At 44.8% G+C, this 15,853-nt stretch overlaps 3 protein-coding genes across 4 annotated transcripts in view; 1 reads left to right on the forward strand and 2 right to left on the reverse strand.

Moving 5' to 3' along the window:
• The window catches only part of LOC140679856 (uncharacterized), a 127,027-nt gene that overhangs the window by 103,989 nt on the left and 7,185 nt on the right, over positions 1 to 15,853 (reverse strand). The window lies entirely within an intron of this gene.
• The window catches only part of LOC140676656 (uncharacterized), a 310,270-nt gene that overhangs the window by 93,244 nt on the left and 201,173 nt on the right, over positions 1 to 15,853 (reverse strand). The gene's annotated exons all lie outside the window — the stretch shown is intronic.
• Positions 5,111 to 14,270, forward strand: LOC133623536 (uncharacterized). 2 transcript variants are annotated; one of them, XM_072916211.1, is made up of 3 exons: positions 5,111 to 5,555; positions 12,396 to 13,049; positions 13,302 to 14,270. In XM_072916211.1, exons 1-3 carry the CDS (start codon positions 5,432 to 5,434, stop codon positions 13,559 to 13,561), a joined length of 1,038 nt encoding a protein of 345 aa, XP_072772312.1. In that variant the 5' UTR covers positions 5,111 to 5,431; the 3' UTR covers positions 13,562 to 14,270. The 2 variants fall into 2 exon arrangements, with proteins under 2 accessions (XP_072772312.1, XP_072772311.1); XM_072916210.1 differs by having other exon boundaries at positions 12,396 to 14,270.

Here is a 15,853-nt window from a genome sequence, read left to right on the forward strand (position 1 = left end):
AAGCCTACCTTTGTTCATCACTCGTTCTGCCTGCGTTGTTTTGATGTCACCCCGGTTTATGTCTTGCTCTGACCAAGTAAGTTTCCCTGTCCATGCCATAGCTTCTGCTAAAGATTAGCCTCACTTGCGTTTTAGGCACGCTTGCCTTTTTTGTTGTTGTTGTTGTTGTATTGTTTATGTTTGTGGTAGTGCGTGATTTATGTTAATAAATCCTAGCCTACCTTCACGCTGTTGTCCGGAGTCGTCTCTTTGCATTGGAAGAACACCCCCCCACGTGACACGGAGGGAGTAACAAAAAGTAAACACACTCTAAGTAAGGCGAGACATTAGTCTGAATATGATGCATCTAGCAAAGTGAGACAGGCAGAAGAAACAAAACAATACAGCATGAACATGTCAGACAAAAGACTTGAAGATGAATCTTTAACCAAAACAACTACCACAAAAATGTCATCATCAGTAAGCCAACCTTTTGTCCAGGAATCACAGGATATAGATTCACAATACAAGCACCATGTTTGCACCAAAACACACACACACACACACACACACACACACACACACACACACACACACACACACACACACACACACACACACACACACGTAGTCTGACTTTTGACCCACTCTTGTGAATGACGCTTAAAGTTCTTCAGATTTTTGAAGCGTAAGCTTAAAGGGGAACATTATCACCAGACCTATGTAAGCATCAATATATACCTTGATGTTGCAGAAAAAAGACCATATATTTTTTTAACCGATTTCCGAACTCTAACTGGGTGATTTTTGGCGAATTAAACGCCTTTCTAATATTCGCTCCCGGAGGCATAAGGGACGGTGTGAGCCAAGACATCCAGGGGGTTTAGCTCGCTCGTCTGCGGGAACAAACTGCCGCCATTGCTTGCCGTGCTACCGAGGTCCTTTGTCCCTGAATTGCTCACACACTCCGGCAGATTCAATGGGGGTCTGACGGCAGATTTCTTTGACTTTATCGTTGGAAATGCATCTGCTTTGAGTGTCGCAGGATATCCACACATTCTTGCCATCTCTGTCGTAGCATAGCTTTCGTCGGTAAAGTGTGCGGAACAAACGTCCGATTTCTTGCCACTTTGGCATCTTTGGGCCACTGGTGCAACTTGAATCCGTCCCTGTTCGTGTTGTTACACCCTCCGACAACACACCGACGAGGCATGATGTCTCCAAGGTACGGAAAACAGTCGAAAAAACGGAAAATAACAGAGCTGATTTGACTCGGTGTTTGAGAAAATGGCGGATTGCTTCCCGATGCTCCGAGAGCGAATATTAGAAAGACGTTTAATTCGCCAAAATTCACCCATTTAGAGTTCGGAAATCGTTTAAAAAAAATATGGTCTTTTTTCTGCAACATCAAGGTATATATTGACGCTTACATAGGTCTGGTGATAATGTTCCCCTTTAAGATCTCTTATTTGGGAACATTTCAGCTTCACTGTGCGATACAACAATGGAGGACGAGAGGCGGACAAAGCGAAAGCGGTTTGCCGACATTGTTCAGCAGCAGTAGGGTATGCTTCGGACAAAACGTCAAACATGCTAACTCATTTGAAGCGGCACCTCCCCCAAGTGAACATCGCTTCAGCGAAGAGAAAGACGAGCGTGGTGCAAACACCGCATTCAAGCAGCCTCTCCTCGGCGAGTCAGGCAGGGCTAAAGCAATAACGAATGTTTTTATAGCAGCAGATTTAAGACCATATAGCATTAGAAACTAGATTTTGAGCCACTTTTATGGTGGAAGATCAATGAGCCCATACATATATCCTCTTACTGCCAAGTTAGCCAGGCACTACCTCGCCATACCTGCTACCACCGTGCCCAGTGAAAGGGTATTTCCCACAGCTGGAGACATTGTAACTGCAAGCAGGTCTGCTCTTTCTGCAGACAATGTGGATAAACTGATTTGTCTGGCAAAAAATATGAAAATTGAGTGAAAGTCACCAGGGTTAAAGGGGAACATTATCACCAGACCTATGTAAGCGTCAATATATACCTTGATGTTGCAGAAAAAAGACCTTTTTTTTTTTAACCCATTTCCGAACTCTAAATGGGTGAATTTTGGCGAATTAAACGCCTTTCTAATATTCGCTCTCGGAGCGATGACGTCACAACGTGACGTCACATCGGGAAGCAATCCGCCATTTTCTCAAACACTGAGTCAAATCAGCTCTGTTATTTTCCGTTTTTTCGACTGTTTTCCGTACCTTGGAGACATCATGCCTCGTCGGTGTGTTGTCGGAGGGTGTAACAACACCAACAGGGACGGATTCAAGTTGCACCAGTGGCCCAAAGATGCCAAAGTGGCAAGAAATTGGACGTTTGTTCCGCACACTTTACCGACTGTTAGAATAATGATGTATATATTATCACACTAACTTTAGTATGCTTAAAGTCCGTTGCTTTAGTTATTTAGCTATTGTGCTCAAGTTGGACTTTTTCTAATGTGAGCAAGGACAAATACTTCTTGTCTGAGGGGTGGCCTCAGCTGTAGATGTTATCTTTGTTTGAGCCCGCCAACAGCCAAGGACTTCAACCGACTTCAGCGAATATGGGATGACGGCACGCGGACGAGGCAGAGACTTCAAGGACCTCAACAAGATAAGATTCCAACACGCAGACGAAGCGGTGACGGGGCGAAAGCACAAGGCCCCCAGAACATTCTGTCACGTATCGCGCGTCCTGGACCTGCTTTGCATAAAATATGTGACCACTCCTTTTAGAGGCGGCCTTAGTATTGTTGACTGTGGAACTCCTGAATAAAAAGAGGGACGCAAGAGCTGGACCTTAGAGCGTAGGGCGAGACTGTGACTAAGGGTCCGGCTCCATGCGTTCTCCTCATGAGCTAAATTGAACTCTGTCTCTGATTGATTCCTTGCTTCTTGTCTGATAAATAGATGTCATCAGTGTTTGAACCTGACACCGACCAAAGCTATGCTACGACAGAGATGGCAAGAATGTGTGGATATCCTGCGACACTCAAAGCAGATGCATTTCCAACCATAAAGTCAAAGAAATCTGCCACCAGACCCCCATTATATCTGCCGGAGTGTGTGAGCTATTCAGGGACAAAGGACCTCGGTAGCACGGCAAGCAATGGCGGCAGTTTGTTCCCGCAGACGAGCGAGCTAAACCCCCTGGATGTCTTGGCTCACACCGTCCCTTATGCCACCGAAGATGATCAAGAGAAGAATATCGACCCTAGCTTCCCTGGCCTGCTGACATGAGGGTATGTCTACAGAATATATTAATTGATGAAAACTGGGCTGTCTGCACTCTCAAAGTGCATGTTGTTGCCAAATGTATTTCATATGCTGTAAACCTAGTTCATAGTTGTTAGTTTCCTTTAATGCCAAACAAACACATACCAATCGTTGGTTAGAAGGCGATCGCCGAATTCGTCCTCGCTTTCTCCCGTGTCGCTGGCTGTCGTGTCGTGTTCGTCGTTTTCGCTTGCATACGGTTCAAACCGATATGGCTCAATAGCTTCAGTTTCTTCTTCAATTTTGTTTTCGCTACCTGCCTCCACACTACAACCATCCGTTTCAATACATGCGTAATCTGTTGAAACGCTTAAGCCGCTGAAATCCGAGTCTGAATCCGAGCTAATGTCGCTATAGTTTGCCGTTCTTTCCGCCATGTTTGTTTGTATTGGCATCACTATGTGTCGTCACAGGAAAATGGACGGGTGTATATAACGATGGTTAAAATCAGGCATTTTGAAGCTTTTTTTAGGGATATTGCGTGATGGGTAAAATTTTGAAAAAAACTTTGAAAAATATAATAAGCCACTGGGAACTGATTTTTAATGGTTTTAACCCTTCTGAAATTGTGATAATGTTCCCCTTTAAAATATTTCAAGGTATTAGTTATTTTTGAGCACATTTGACAATTCCGTGATAATTTATGATAACCGTGATATTTTGGTCCCAATAACTGTGATATGATTTTATTTTATTTTTTAACGTTTCTAATTCACATAAACTTGTTGCTATGCCTCCATGTTTGTTTTGTGTTCTAACATTAGGGAAAGTCTGTATTGTTTATTATTGTTGTTTGGCACAGTTTGTTCCCAACACGCTTAACGTTTTATTGAAGTACATCACAGATTAACACTTGGACATGTCCGAGAAGGAGTAGGAAGAAGCGGAGCTAATTTACTGTTTTTGACCAAATTGCAAGATTTTGTGCGATTCCCTCCCCTTGCGACAGACCCATGATGAGCTGACATGGGCTACATTCCATATGTTAATGTGCATGGTGTGGTCCATCATCCAGTGTAGTAATCTGGCCCATAATATTTCGGGGTAGATGTAAAAAAAACTAAAACAATAAAAAAGTTATGTCCTTTATCCACTGCACGACAATAGGAAAATTCAATAAAACATAAAGGAATGCTGAATAAATGTAGAATGTATTTTAATTCATATGTTGAGACAGTAAATGGAGTACAGGGGTTGGGGGGAATCCAACAGTTGTGTTTATTGTGCAGAAAATCTTTTTTTCAAGGAGTAGTGGATGCCCCAGTTGTATGATGTTCTCTGAGGAGGCTTACTGCGCCAACCCCTGATCTATATGTGTGTGTTCTGGTGCAAACATGGTGCTTGTATTGTGAATCTGTATCCTGAGATTCCTGGACAAAAGGTTTACTTTTGCTTGTCCTTATGTCCCTGCAAGATGATGTTACGTTTTGGACGCATGGCTGCAATGGTTGTGATCTCTCGGATGCAGAATTTTACACCAGTAAAACCAGCAAACCAGTAATTATAGTCTGCAAATTGTGTTGTTGTTGAATGATATTTATCTGATTTAAAGTCAAATATAGTTTATATACTTGTCTGTCTATCTGTGTTGGCCCTGCGATGAGGTGGCGACTTGTCCAGGGTGTACACTGCCTTCCGCCCGAATGCAGCTGAGATAGGCTCCAGCACCCCCCGCGACTCCGAAAGGGACACGCGGTAAATAAATGGATGGATGGATCATTTGTTGCCGTGCTTTTTTGTGTAGACACCATGAAAACATACATTTAGAAGGAATCGTTCATGACTTGCCCATCACTATGACTCTTTGGCCCCGCCCCTAAGTGACGCATGCGTGGAGGATATGCGCTTTGCAGCAAAGTCCTCCTTCACTCCACACACGCTTCTAAGCCTCGGCACATCTCCTCACATCGCTACTAACTACACTTTATTCATCCTCCGTGTCAGGATAAACTCCACTCGTCTCAGTCAACTTTGGACATTATTAGGCCCGCTTAGCTTGCTACTTGTTTTAGCGCGCTACTTAGCTTAGCATGCTAGTTAGCTTAGCTTGTTAGCTGCTAACAAAGAGACGCGGATTTGATCAACACATCGCTTAGTTAAGATCAAGTGTGAGTGTAAAGTGTTGTGATTGTGTGAAAATGTGCGAAAGAACGATGGCAGAGTACAAAGAAGAACTTTCTCGAACAATAGAAGAGAATAAGAGACTAGGTCAACTACTGGACGCTGTTTTCAAGAAACCTCAAGTTGTGTTACACGGAACAGGTTTGTTTACTTCTTACTCTCACATCTTTACTAACTTTATATTTCATCATTAACATGAACATGACGTGTTAAGTTAATTTTGATTAATATGTGTACTCAGACACATGATTGTAACAAACAGTTCAGGGTGTCCCAAGTTACCTCAGAGTATTATGTAAGGAGGAGGAGTTTTGTCCCTCCAGAGTTGCCGTAGGGCTCTGACGTAAGATGTCTATGAGTGTGGGTTGTTGTAGATCAGGGGTCGGCAACCCGCGGCTCTGGAGCCGCATGCGGCTCTTTGATCACTCTGATGCGGCTCAGCTGCATACTTGCCGACCTCCCGATTTTCCCGGGAGACTTCCGGATTTCAGTGCCTCTCCCCGGGGCAAATATTCTCCGAATTTCACCTTAACAATAATAATAAGGGCGTGCCGTGATGGTACAGCATTTAGCGCCCTCTACAACCTCTACAAACAGCGTGCCGGCCCAGCCACACGTTGTATGAGGCTTCTGCTTGCACACATACGTACAGTAAAAGCAAGGCATACTTGGTCAACAGCCATACAGGTCACACTGACGGTGGCCGTATAAAACAACTTTAACACTCTTATTAATAATGCGCCACACTGTGAACCAAAACCAAACAAGAATGACAAACACATTTCGGGAGAAATGTGTATGTTTAATGTGTTTTTTTAAGACAACATAAACACAACAGAACAAACACCCAGAATCCCATGCAGCCTTAACATTATACACCCCCCCTCCCCCCGCTACCACCAAACCCTGCCCCCTCAACCCTGCTCACCCACACATCAACCCCCCCACCCCCTCCGTGCATCGGTTGAGGTGGGCGGGTTTTGTTGGTAAGGGGGGGGGGGGGGGGGGGTGTATAATGTAGCCCGGAAGAGTTAGGGCTGCATGGGATTCTGGGTATTTGTTCTGTTGTGTTTATGTTAAGTTAAAGTTAAAGTACCAGCGAAATTTGTCTTCTATATTTGACCCATCCCCTTGTTCACCCCTGGGAGGTGAGGGGAGCAGTAGGCAGCAGCGGTGCCGCGCCCGGGAATCATTTTTGGTGATTTAACCCCCAATTCCAATCCTTGGCGTACCACTAGGTCAGGGGTCGGCAACCCGCGGCACCGGAGCCGCATGCGGCTCTTTGACCACTCTGATGCGGCTCAGCTGCATACTTGCCGACACTCCCGATTTTTCCGGGAGACTTCCGAATTTCAGTGCCCCTCCTGACAATCTCCCGGGGTAACCTTTCTCCAATTTTCACCAGGACAACAATATTGAGGACGTGCCGTGATGGCACTGCCTTCAGTGTCCGCTTTACCACCACACTGTCTGCGTGACGGCCCAGTCACATGTTGCATTTGGCTTCTGCATACACACGTGAGTGACTGCAAGGCATATTTAGTCAACAGCCATACAGGTCACACTGAGGGTGGTGATATAAACAATTTTAACACTCTTACTAATATGCGCCACACTGTGAACCCACACCAAACAAGAATGACAAACACATTTCGGGAGAACATCCGCACCGTAACACAACAGAACAAATACCCAGAATCCCTTGTATTCCTAACTCTTCCGGGCTACATTATATACCCCGCGACCACCAAACACCGCCCCCTCTCCCCTCCGTGCGTCGGTTGAGGTGGGCGGGGTTAGAGGGGGGAGGGGGGTGTATAATGTAGCCCGGAAGGTGGTTTTAGACTTTTAACGGAAGTGAGCCTTGCTTTTTGAAGCAGCACATTTTTCAGCACTGCATTTTTTTAACATAATTTTTATGCAGTGAATTTTCAACTAACTGTATCGTTTCGGATCGAAAAGCATTCTAATAAAAAAGACAATTCCTGAATCCAAATACACAAAAACAGATACCAACAAGAAAAAAAAGTAGGTTTTGTATTATAGGATCCCAACCTAAGAGGGGTTTTGAGACAAGAAAACAAATAAAAGCCTTGAAATTAATATAAGAAAAGTCCAATTAAATCTCCAATATTAAAAAAAAAACATTGAAATTAAGTGCTCTGGTTTAAGAGGACACGTTTAAATGTCAGCAGCAACATGAAAATAACTGACCTTTAACTATGGTGTTTTTATAGGTGAACATTATTATAGGACATACACACAATAAACATGATTATAGGACATACACACAAACAAAATAAACATGATTACAGGATATACAAACAATAAACATTATTATAAACAAATATTATTTTACTTCGAGGCAGGAGCTCCACTCCTGTGTCCCAATGATCCGAGGAGCTATGTTGTCCGGGGGCTTTCATGCCCCCTGGTAGGGTCTCCCAAGACAAACAGGTCCTCGGTGACGGATCAGACAAAGAGCAGCTCGAAGACTTCTCTGGGAATGAAACAACAAAGACTCAGATTTCCCTCGCCCGGACGCGGGTCACCGGGGCCCCCCTCTGGAGCCCGGCCCGGAGTTGGGGCACGATGGCGAGCGCCTGGTGGCCGGGCCTGTCCCCATGGGGCCCAGCCGGGCACAGCACGAAGAGACAACGTGGGTCACCCCTCCAATGGGCTCACCACCCATAGCAAGGGTCATAGAGGTCGGGTGCATTGTGAGCTGGGCGGCAGCCGTAGGCAGGGCACTTGGCGGTCCGATCCTCGGCTACATAAGCTAGCTCTTGGGACGTGGGACGTCACCTCGCTGGGGGGAAGGAGCCTGAGCTAGTGCGCGAGGTAGAAAAGTTCCGGCTAGATATAGTCGGACTCACCTTGACGCACAGCAAGGGCTCTGGAACCAGTTCTTTCGAGAGGGGTTGGACTCTCTTCCACACGCAGTGAGAGGCGACGAGCTGGGGTAGAAATTCTTGTTGCCCCCCCGGGTCAAAGCCTGCACGTTGGGGTTCAACCCAGTAGACAAGAGGGTAGCCTCCCTCCGCCTTCGGGTGGGGGGACGGGTCCTGACTGTTGTTTGTGCTTACGCACCAAACAGCAGTTCAGAGTACCCACCCTTTTTGGATACACTCGAGGAAGTACTGGAAAGTGCTCCCCCGGGTGATTCCCTTGTCCTACTGGTTGACTTCAACGCTCATGTTGGCAACGACAGTGAAACCTGGAGAGGCGTGATTGGGAAGAATGGCCGCCCGGATCTGAACCCGGGTGGTGTTTTGCTATCGGACTTTTGTGCTCGTCACAGATTGTCCATAACAAACACCATGTTCAAACATTAGGGTGTCCATATGTGCACTTGGCACCAGGACACCCTAGGCCGCAGTTCCATGATCGACTTTGTAGTTGTGTCATCGGATTTGCGGCCTCATGTTTTGGACACTCGGGTGAAGAGAGGGGCGGAGCTTTCTACCAATCACCACCTGGTGGTGAGTTGGCTGCGATGGTGGGGGAGGATGCCGGACAGACCTGGCAGGCCCAAACGCATTGTGAGGGTCTGCTGGGAACGCCTAGCAGAGTCTCCTGTCAGAGAGAGTTTCTATTCCCACCTCCGGAAGAACTTTGAACATGTCACGAGGGCGGTGCTGGACATTGAGTCCGAGTGGACCATGTTCCGCACCTCTATTGTCGAGGCGGCTGATTGGAGCTGTGGCCGCAAGGTAGTTTGTGCCTGTCGTGGCGGTAATCCTAAAACCCGTTGGTGGACACCGGCGGTGAGGGATGCCGTCAAGCTGAAGAAGGAGTCCTATCGGGTTCTTTTGGCTCATAGGACTCCGGAGGCAGCGGACAGGTACCGACAGGCCAAGCGGTGTGCGGCTTCAGTGGTCGCGGAGGCAAAAACTCAGACATGGGAGGAGTTCGGGGAAGCCATGGAAAACGACTTCCAGACGGCTTCAAAGCGATTCTGGACCACCATCCGCCACCTCAGGATGGTGAAGCAGTGCACTGTCAACACCGTGTATGGTGCGGATGGTGTTCTGCTGACCTCGACTGCGGATGTTGTGGATCGGTGGAAGGAATACTTCGAAGACCTCCTCAATCCCACTAACACGTCTTCCTATGAGGAAGCAGTGTCTAGGGAATCTGTGGTGGGCTCTCCTATTTCTGGAGCTGAGGTTGCTGAGGTAGTTAAAAAGCTCCTCTGTGGCAAGGCCCCGGGGGTGGATGAGAGCCGCCCGGAGTTCCTTAAGGCTCTGGATGCTGTGGGGCTGTCTTGGTTGACAAGACTCTGCAGCATCGCGTGGACATCGGGGGCGGTACCTCTGGATTGGCAGACCAGGGTGGTGGTTCCTCTCTTTAAGAAGGGGAACTGGAGGGTGTGTTCCAACTATCGTGGGATCACACTCCTCAACCTTCCCGGTAAGGTCTATTCAGGTGTACTGGAGAGGAGGCTATGCCGGATAGTCGAACCTTGGATTCAGGAGGAACAGTGTGGTTTTTGTCCTGGTCGTGGAACTGTGGACCAGCTCTATACTCTCGGCAGGGTCCTTGAGGGTGCATGGGAGTTTGCCCAACCAGTCTACATGTGCTTTGTGGACTTGGAGAAGGCATTCGACCGTGTCCCTCGGGAGGTCCTGTGGGGAGTGCTCAGAGAGTATGGGGTATCGGACTGTCTGATTGTGGCTGTCCGCTCCCTGTATGATCAGTGTCAGAGCTTGGTCCGCATTGCCGGCAGTAAGTCGGACACGTTTCCAGTGAGGGTTGGACTCCGCCAAGGCTGCCCTTTTGTCACCGATTCTGTTCATAACTTTTATGGACAGAATTTCTAGGCGCAGTCAAGGCGTTGAGGGGATTGGGTTTGGTGGCTGCAGGATTAGGTCTCTGCTTTTTGCAGATGATGTGGTCCTGATGGCTTCATCTGGCCAGGATCTTCAGCTCTCACTGGATCGGTTCGCAGCCGAGTGTGAAGCGACTGGGATGAGAATCTGCACCTCCAGGTCCGAGTCCATGGTTCTCGCCTGGAAAAGGGTGGAGTGCCATCTCCGGGTTGGGGAGGAGACCCTGCCTCAAGTGGAGGAGTTCAAGTACCTAGGAGTCTTGCTCACGAGTGAGGGAAGAGTGGATCGTGAGATCGACAGGCGGATCGGTGCGGCGTCTTCAGTAATGCGGACGCTGTATCGATCCGTTGTGGTGAAGAAGGAGCTGAGCCGGAAGGCAAAGCTCTCAATTTACCGGTCTATCTACGTTCCCATCCTCACCTATGGTCATGAGCTTTGGGTTATGACCAAAAGGACAAGATCACGGGTACAAGCGGCCGAAATGAGTTTCCCCCGCCGGGTGGCGGGGCTCTCCCTTAGAGATAGGGTGAGAAGCTCTGCCATCCGGGAGGAGTTCAGAGTAAAGCCGCTGCTCCTCCACATCGAGAGGAGCCAGATGAGGTGGTTCGGGCATCTGGTCAGGATGCCACCTGAACGCCTCCCGAGGGAGGTGTTTAGAGCACGTTTAAGGGCCACGGGGAAGACCCAGGAATATATATTTCATGGCATAATATGTCATGTCAAACATATAACACCTTTGTGACATGAAAAAACACAACTAAATCATGGCGTTTACTTTTTGATATTAATATAAAACTCAAAGCAGTTTGGCTAATGAAGATGAAGTCTAATAAACAAGCTTTGTTCTTCTCCAACAACGCCTCCTTGTAGTTCAGTGCAACAGTTTGGCCAACAAAAATAAAGACTAGTGACACCTCTCACATCGAATACACAATCTTCACAGCCAGCGTTCAATTCAATGAGATGACAAAACATTTGAGCTAGTATTGATGTTAATTGAACACTGATACAGTTTGCAGTTAAATAAAGGAGAAGTGAACATCCCAGTAAAAAAACAACAACTTCATAAACAAGTTGTGACAACGTTCACGACACATCACCTGCTGCATGAATGGCCTTCCCAAAGTCGTGTGGACAATGCTGAAGAAACAAGTCTATGTCAGAAAACCAACAAATTTAGCTGAACCGCACCAATTTTGTCAAGAGGAGTGGTCAAAAATTCCAGCAGAAGCTTGTGGATGGCTACCAAAAGCGCCTTATTGCAGGTAAACTTGCCAAGGGACATGTAAGCAAATATTAACATTGCTGTATGTATACTTTTGACCCTCACATTTGCTCACATTTTCAGTAGACCCATAATAAATTCATAAAAGAAGCAAACTTCATGAATGTTTTTAGTGACCAACAAGTATGTGCTCCAATCACTCTATCACAAAAAAATAGGAGTTGTAGAAATGATTGGAAACTCAAGACAGCCATGACATGATGTTCTTTACAAGTGTACGTAAATTTTTGATCGTGACTGTATATATGCATGTGTATATGTATATATATCCATCCATCCATCCATTTTCTACCGCTTATCCCTTTCGGAGTGGCGGGGGTACTGGAGCCTATCTCAGCTACAATCGGGTGGAAGGCGGGGTATGTATATATATATATATATATATATATATATATATATATATATATATATATATATATATATATATATATATATATATTTATGTGTATATGTTCAGTTTAACAGTCCAGTTGTGATTGATTGAATGCCCTGAGAATTATACTGGACATTCTTTTGTAATTGCCACAAAATAACGTGTAGTATTTTGTTAATTTCTTTCCAAAAATATTTTAATTTTATAGATATTTTCAAAGCAGATGCTTAGGGCCCTCTGGCACTTCATGGAGGACCCGTAAAATCTGTGCCTCTTAAGACCTCACTGTTGGCTTTGTACGATCATGTTACTTCTCAACTAGTCTAAGTTGATGCTAATCGACCTGTTTCTTCTCCTTTTTACTGAATGTGAAAGCAAAAGTGAGTCCACAAATAACCAAATCGTAAAAGCAGAATAGAAAATGAAATCTGAATTGGTAAAATCTTATCTATTTCGATCCCAGCATGTGTTTGTCTTCTTGTGTCCTGCAGACGTCTGTGAAAAATATCGTCCACCTGAGCAGCAGGAGGGGTCCTCCAGTGTGGAGCAGAAGAGGTCACAGCACTTCCACGTGAAAGAAGAGGAGCCACAGCCCCCCTACATTAAAGATGAAGAAAAACAGCGGCTGTCCCACCACTTCATAGAGGAAGACAAGAGACACCTCATCAGTGTGAAGAGTGAAGATGATGAGGTCAAAGGTGAGAGTGAGGAGCCTCCAAGCAGCAGCTCAACTCAACACATGACAACAGAAGCTGATGGAGACCACTGTGGAGGATCACAAGCAGACAAGCTCTTAGCTCCACTATCAGATAGTGAGGACACAACGTCACACTCTCCTGACACTGATGATGAAGACTCTAAAGATGATAAGACATGTCACACTGACAACACACACCTTACATGTTCTCACTGTGACAAAACCTTTAAACACAATTGTCATCTAAAAATACACATGAGAACACACACTGGAGAAAAACCTTTTTCATGTTCAACTTGCGGTAAAGATTTTAATCAAAGGGGCCATTTGAAAATACACATGAGAACACACACTGGAGAAAAACCTTTTTCCTGCTCAGAATGTGGTAAAAGTTTTGCAGTAAGTCAAAGTTTAAAAGCACACATGACAACACACACTGGAGAAAAACCTTTTTCCTGCTCAGAATGTGGTAAAAGTTTTGCAGTAAGTCAAAGTTTAAAAGCACACATGAGAACACACACTGGAGAAAAACCTTTTCCCTGCTTAGAATGTGGTAAAAGTTTTGCAGTAAGTCACAAGTTAAAAGAACACATGAGAATACACACTGGAGAAAAACCTTTTTCGTGTTCAGTCTGCAATAAATATTTTACTCTCAGGACCAATTTAAAAACACACATGAGAATACACACTGGAGACAAACCTTTTTCCTGCTCAGAATGTGGTAAAAGTTTTGTAAAAAATGTAAGTTTAAAAGTACACATGAGAACACACACTGGTGAAAAACCATACTCCTGTTCAAGTTGCAACAAAGGCTTCCGTTACCTAAACACTTTTAAAGTACACATGAGAACACACACAGGAGAGAAAGTGTTGAGTTGCAGTGTGTGTGGTGAAAGATTCTCCTATAAGTACCAGTGTAAGAAACACAAGTGTGCTGGTGAGAACAGCAGCAGCAAATGAAGATGCAGGATTTGAAATAAAATTTCTCACATCAGCACATATAACATGTGTGACATCATTGTTGTGTGTGTAACACAATCTTGTTGTTATGCTTATAACATATATAGAGTAAATACTTCAGATTAGTGCTTTTATTTCAGTCAAGTACATGAGTTAATATACACATTTGTGTACTTTAAAATGAACAGAACAATTTGACTGAAAAGGTGAGAATAAACAGTACATAAAATATGTTACATACAATGAATATTTTATGTGTAGATATTCATAATTCACTTTTATATTTATACATAATAGTGTTTTATATGTGTTTTTAAATAATGAAGTGTTACATATTTTATTTTCTAATTGTAAATGATTCCATAGATGAACTCCTTTATATGATATACATATTTGTTTTACATGTGTTCATACCTTTGCTTTTGAGTACACATAAATCCCTCTTAGTTCATATTTACTGGTTCACATCTGAAACATCTTCTGGACCACTTCTGGAAGCGTATTATTATTTACTTTATACATCATTTGAGCAGTTGTCCTTTATACAATTTTAAAATGTGTGACTTTATGAATCATTTGTTGGGTCTCTATAATCCATTCTATTAATTGTCTTTATTACTCTCTTGTGTAATATGAATATTGTTGTGTGATTGTTTTATATGTATGTCCCCAGACCTTTATGCAATAAACAATGTATGCTTCAACTAAAGTTGGGTACAATAAAGGTAGTTAATATTTGTGGGTATGTATTTTGTTCTATTTATTATCGCAGTCAATCTTTAAATGTTTTCTTTATATGACTTACATGTAGTTTCCAGCTTACTTCATCATCTAGACCAGGGGTGTCAAACTCAAATACAGAGTGGGCCAAAATTTAAAACTAAACAAAGCCGCGGGCCAAGGTTGAACAAATTAACCTTTTTGATAGGGACACAAACAAGTTTTACATTAAATATTGAACAAGCAAGGCTTATATAACTTTATAGTGACATGCAAAATCCAGTTTCAAATAATAATAATAATAATTAAAAAATATCAATGGCATATCAAATACAATTTAAATAAAAATTGAATGCCTCTTTTCTATTTGCAGCCTTCTGAGGTAAACATCAACATTAATTTTTTCCACAGGCTAATAAATTTGAAAATAAAATAATGAATAAACCAACCATTCAGGACTTTAAACTGCTCAGTTCGCAACACACTGATCTAATCTGATGTGCCCAAGCCAGATACCTGGCATCTTTTCTTGAATGCTAGTTCATTAATGTTGGGGCTCAGACTTTGAGCTGAGGCAACCTTCATTATCGAACGAAGGTGTTCATCAGTCAATATATCTCGTATTCCACAGTCTTGGGGGCGTGTCTTACAGGCACTGCTTTTAACGTCCTCTACGAGCTGACATCACATCCGCTTTCCATCCCTTCTAGCAACGTGCCCGCCTTGTCACAAGATATGAGCGGCTCCTGTAGCACACTCATGTAAATGCAACGCATACTTCATCAACAGCAATACAGTTTACACTGAGAGTGTCCGTATAAGCAACTTTAACATTGTTAGAAATATGCGCCACACTGAATCCACACCAAACAAGAATGACAAACACATTTTGGGAGAACATCTGCACATTAACACAACATAAACACAACAGAACAAATACCCAGAATCCTTTGCAGCACGAACTCTTCCAGGACTACAATATACACCCCCGTTACTTCCAACCCCCCCCCCCCCCCCCCCAGATAATGCATCTGCCCCAAGTGGAGGAGTTCAAGTACCTCGGAGTCTTGTTCACGAGTGAGGGAAGAGTGGATCGTGAGATCAACAGGCGGATCGGTGCGGCATCTTCAGTAATGCGGACGCTGTATCGATCCGTTTTGGTGAAGAAGGAGCTGAGCCGGAAGGCAAAGCTCTCAATTTACCGGTTGATCTACGTTCCCATCCTCACCTATGGTCATGAGCTTTGGGTTATGACCGAAAGGACAAGATCACGGGTACAAGCGGCCGAAATGAGTTTCCTCCGCCGGGTGGCGGGGCTCTCCCTTAGAGATAGGGTGAGAAGCTCTGTCATCCGGGGGGAGCTCAAAGTAAAGCCGCTGCTCCTCCACATCGAGAGGAGCCAGATGAGGTGGTTCGGGCATCTGGTCAGGATGCCACCCGATCGCCTCCCTCGGGAGGTATTTAGGGCACGTCCGACCGGTAGGAGGCCACGGAGAAGACCCAGGACACGTTGGGAAGACTATGTCTCCCGACTGGCCTGGGAACGCCTCGGGATCCCCCGGGAAGAGCTGG

Source organism: Nerophis lumbriciformis, linkage group LG26 (genome assembly GCF_033978685.3).
Source record: "Nerophis lumbriciformis linkage group LG26, RoL_Nlum_v2.1, whole genome shotgun sequence".
Taxonomy (NCBI): domain Eukaryota; kingdom Metazoa; phylum Chordata; class Actinopteri; order Syngnathiformes; family Syngnathidae; genus Nerophis; species Nerophis lumbriciformis.

Bases quoted from the DNA above. Each gene is read 5' to 3' on its own strand.
- LOC133623536 (XM_072916210.1), top strand. From the start codon at position 5,432: ATGTGCGAAAGAACGATGGCAGAGTACAAAGAAGAACTTTCTCGAACA. The intron at 5,556-12,395 runs GTTTGTTTACTT...TGTGTCCTGCAG, and splicing joins AGTTGTGTTACACGGAACAG to ACGTCTGTGAAAAATATCGT.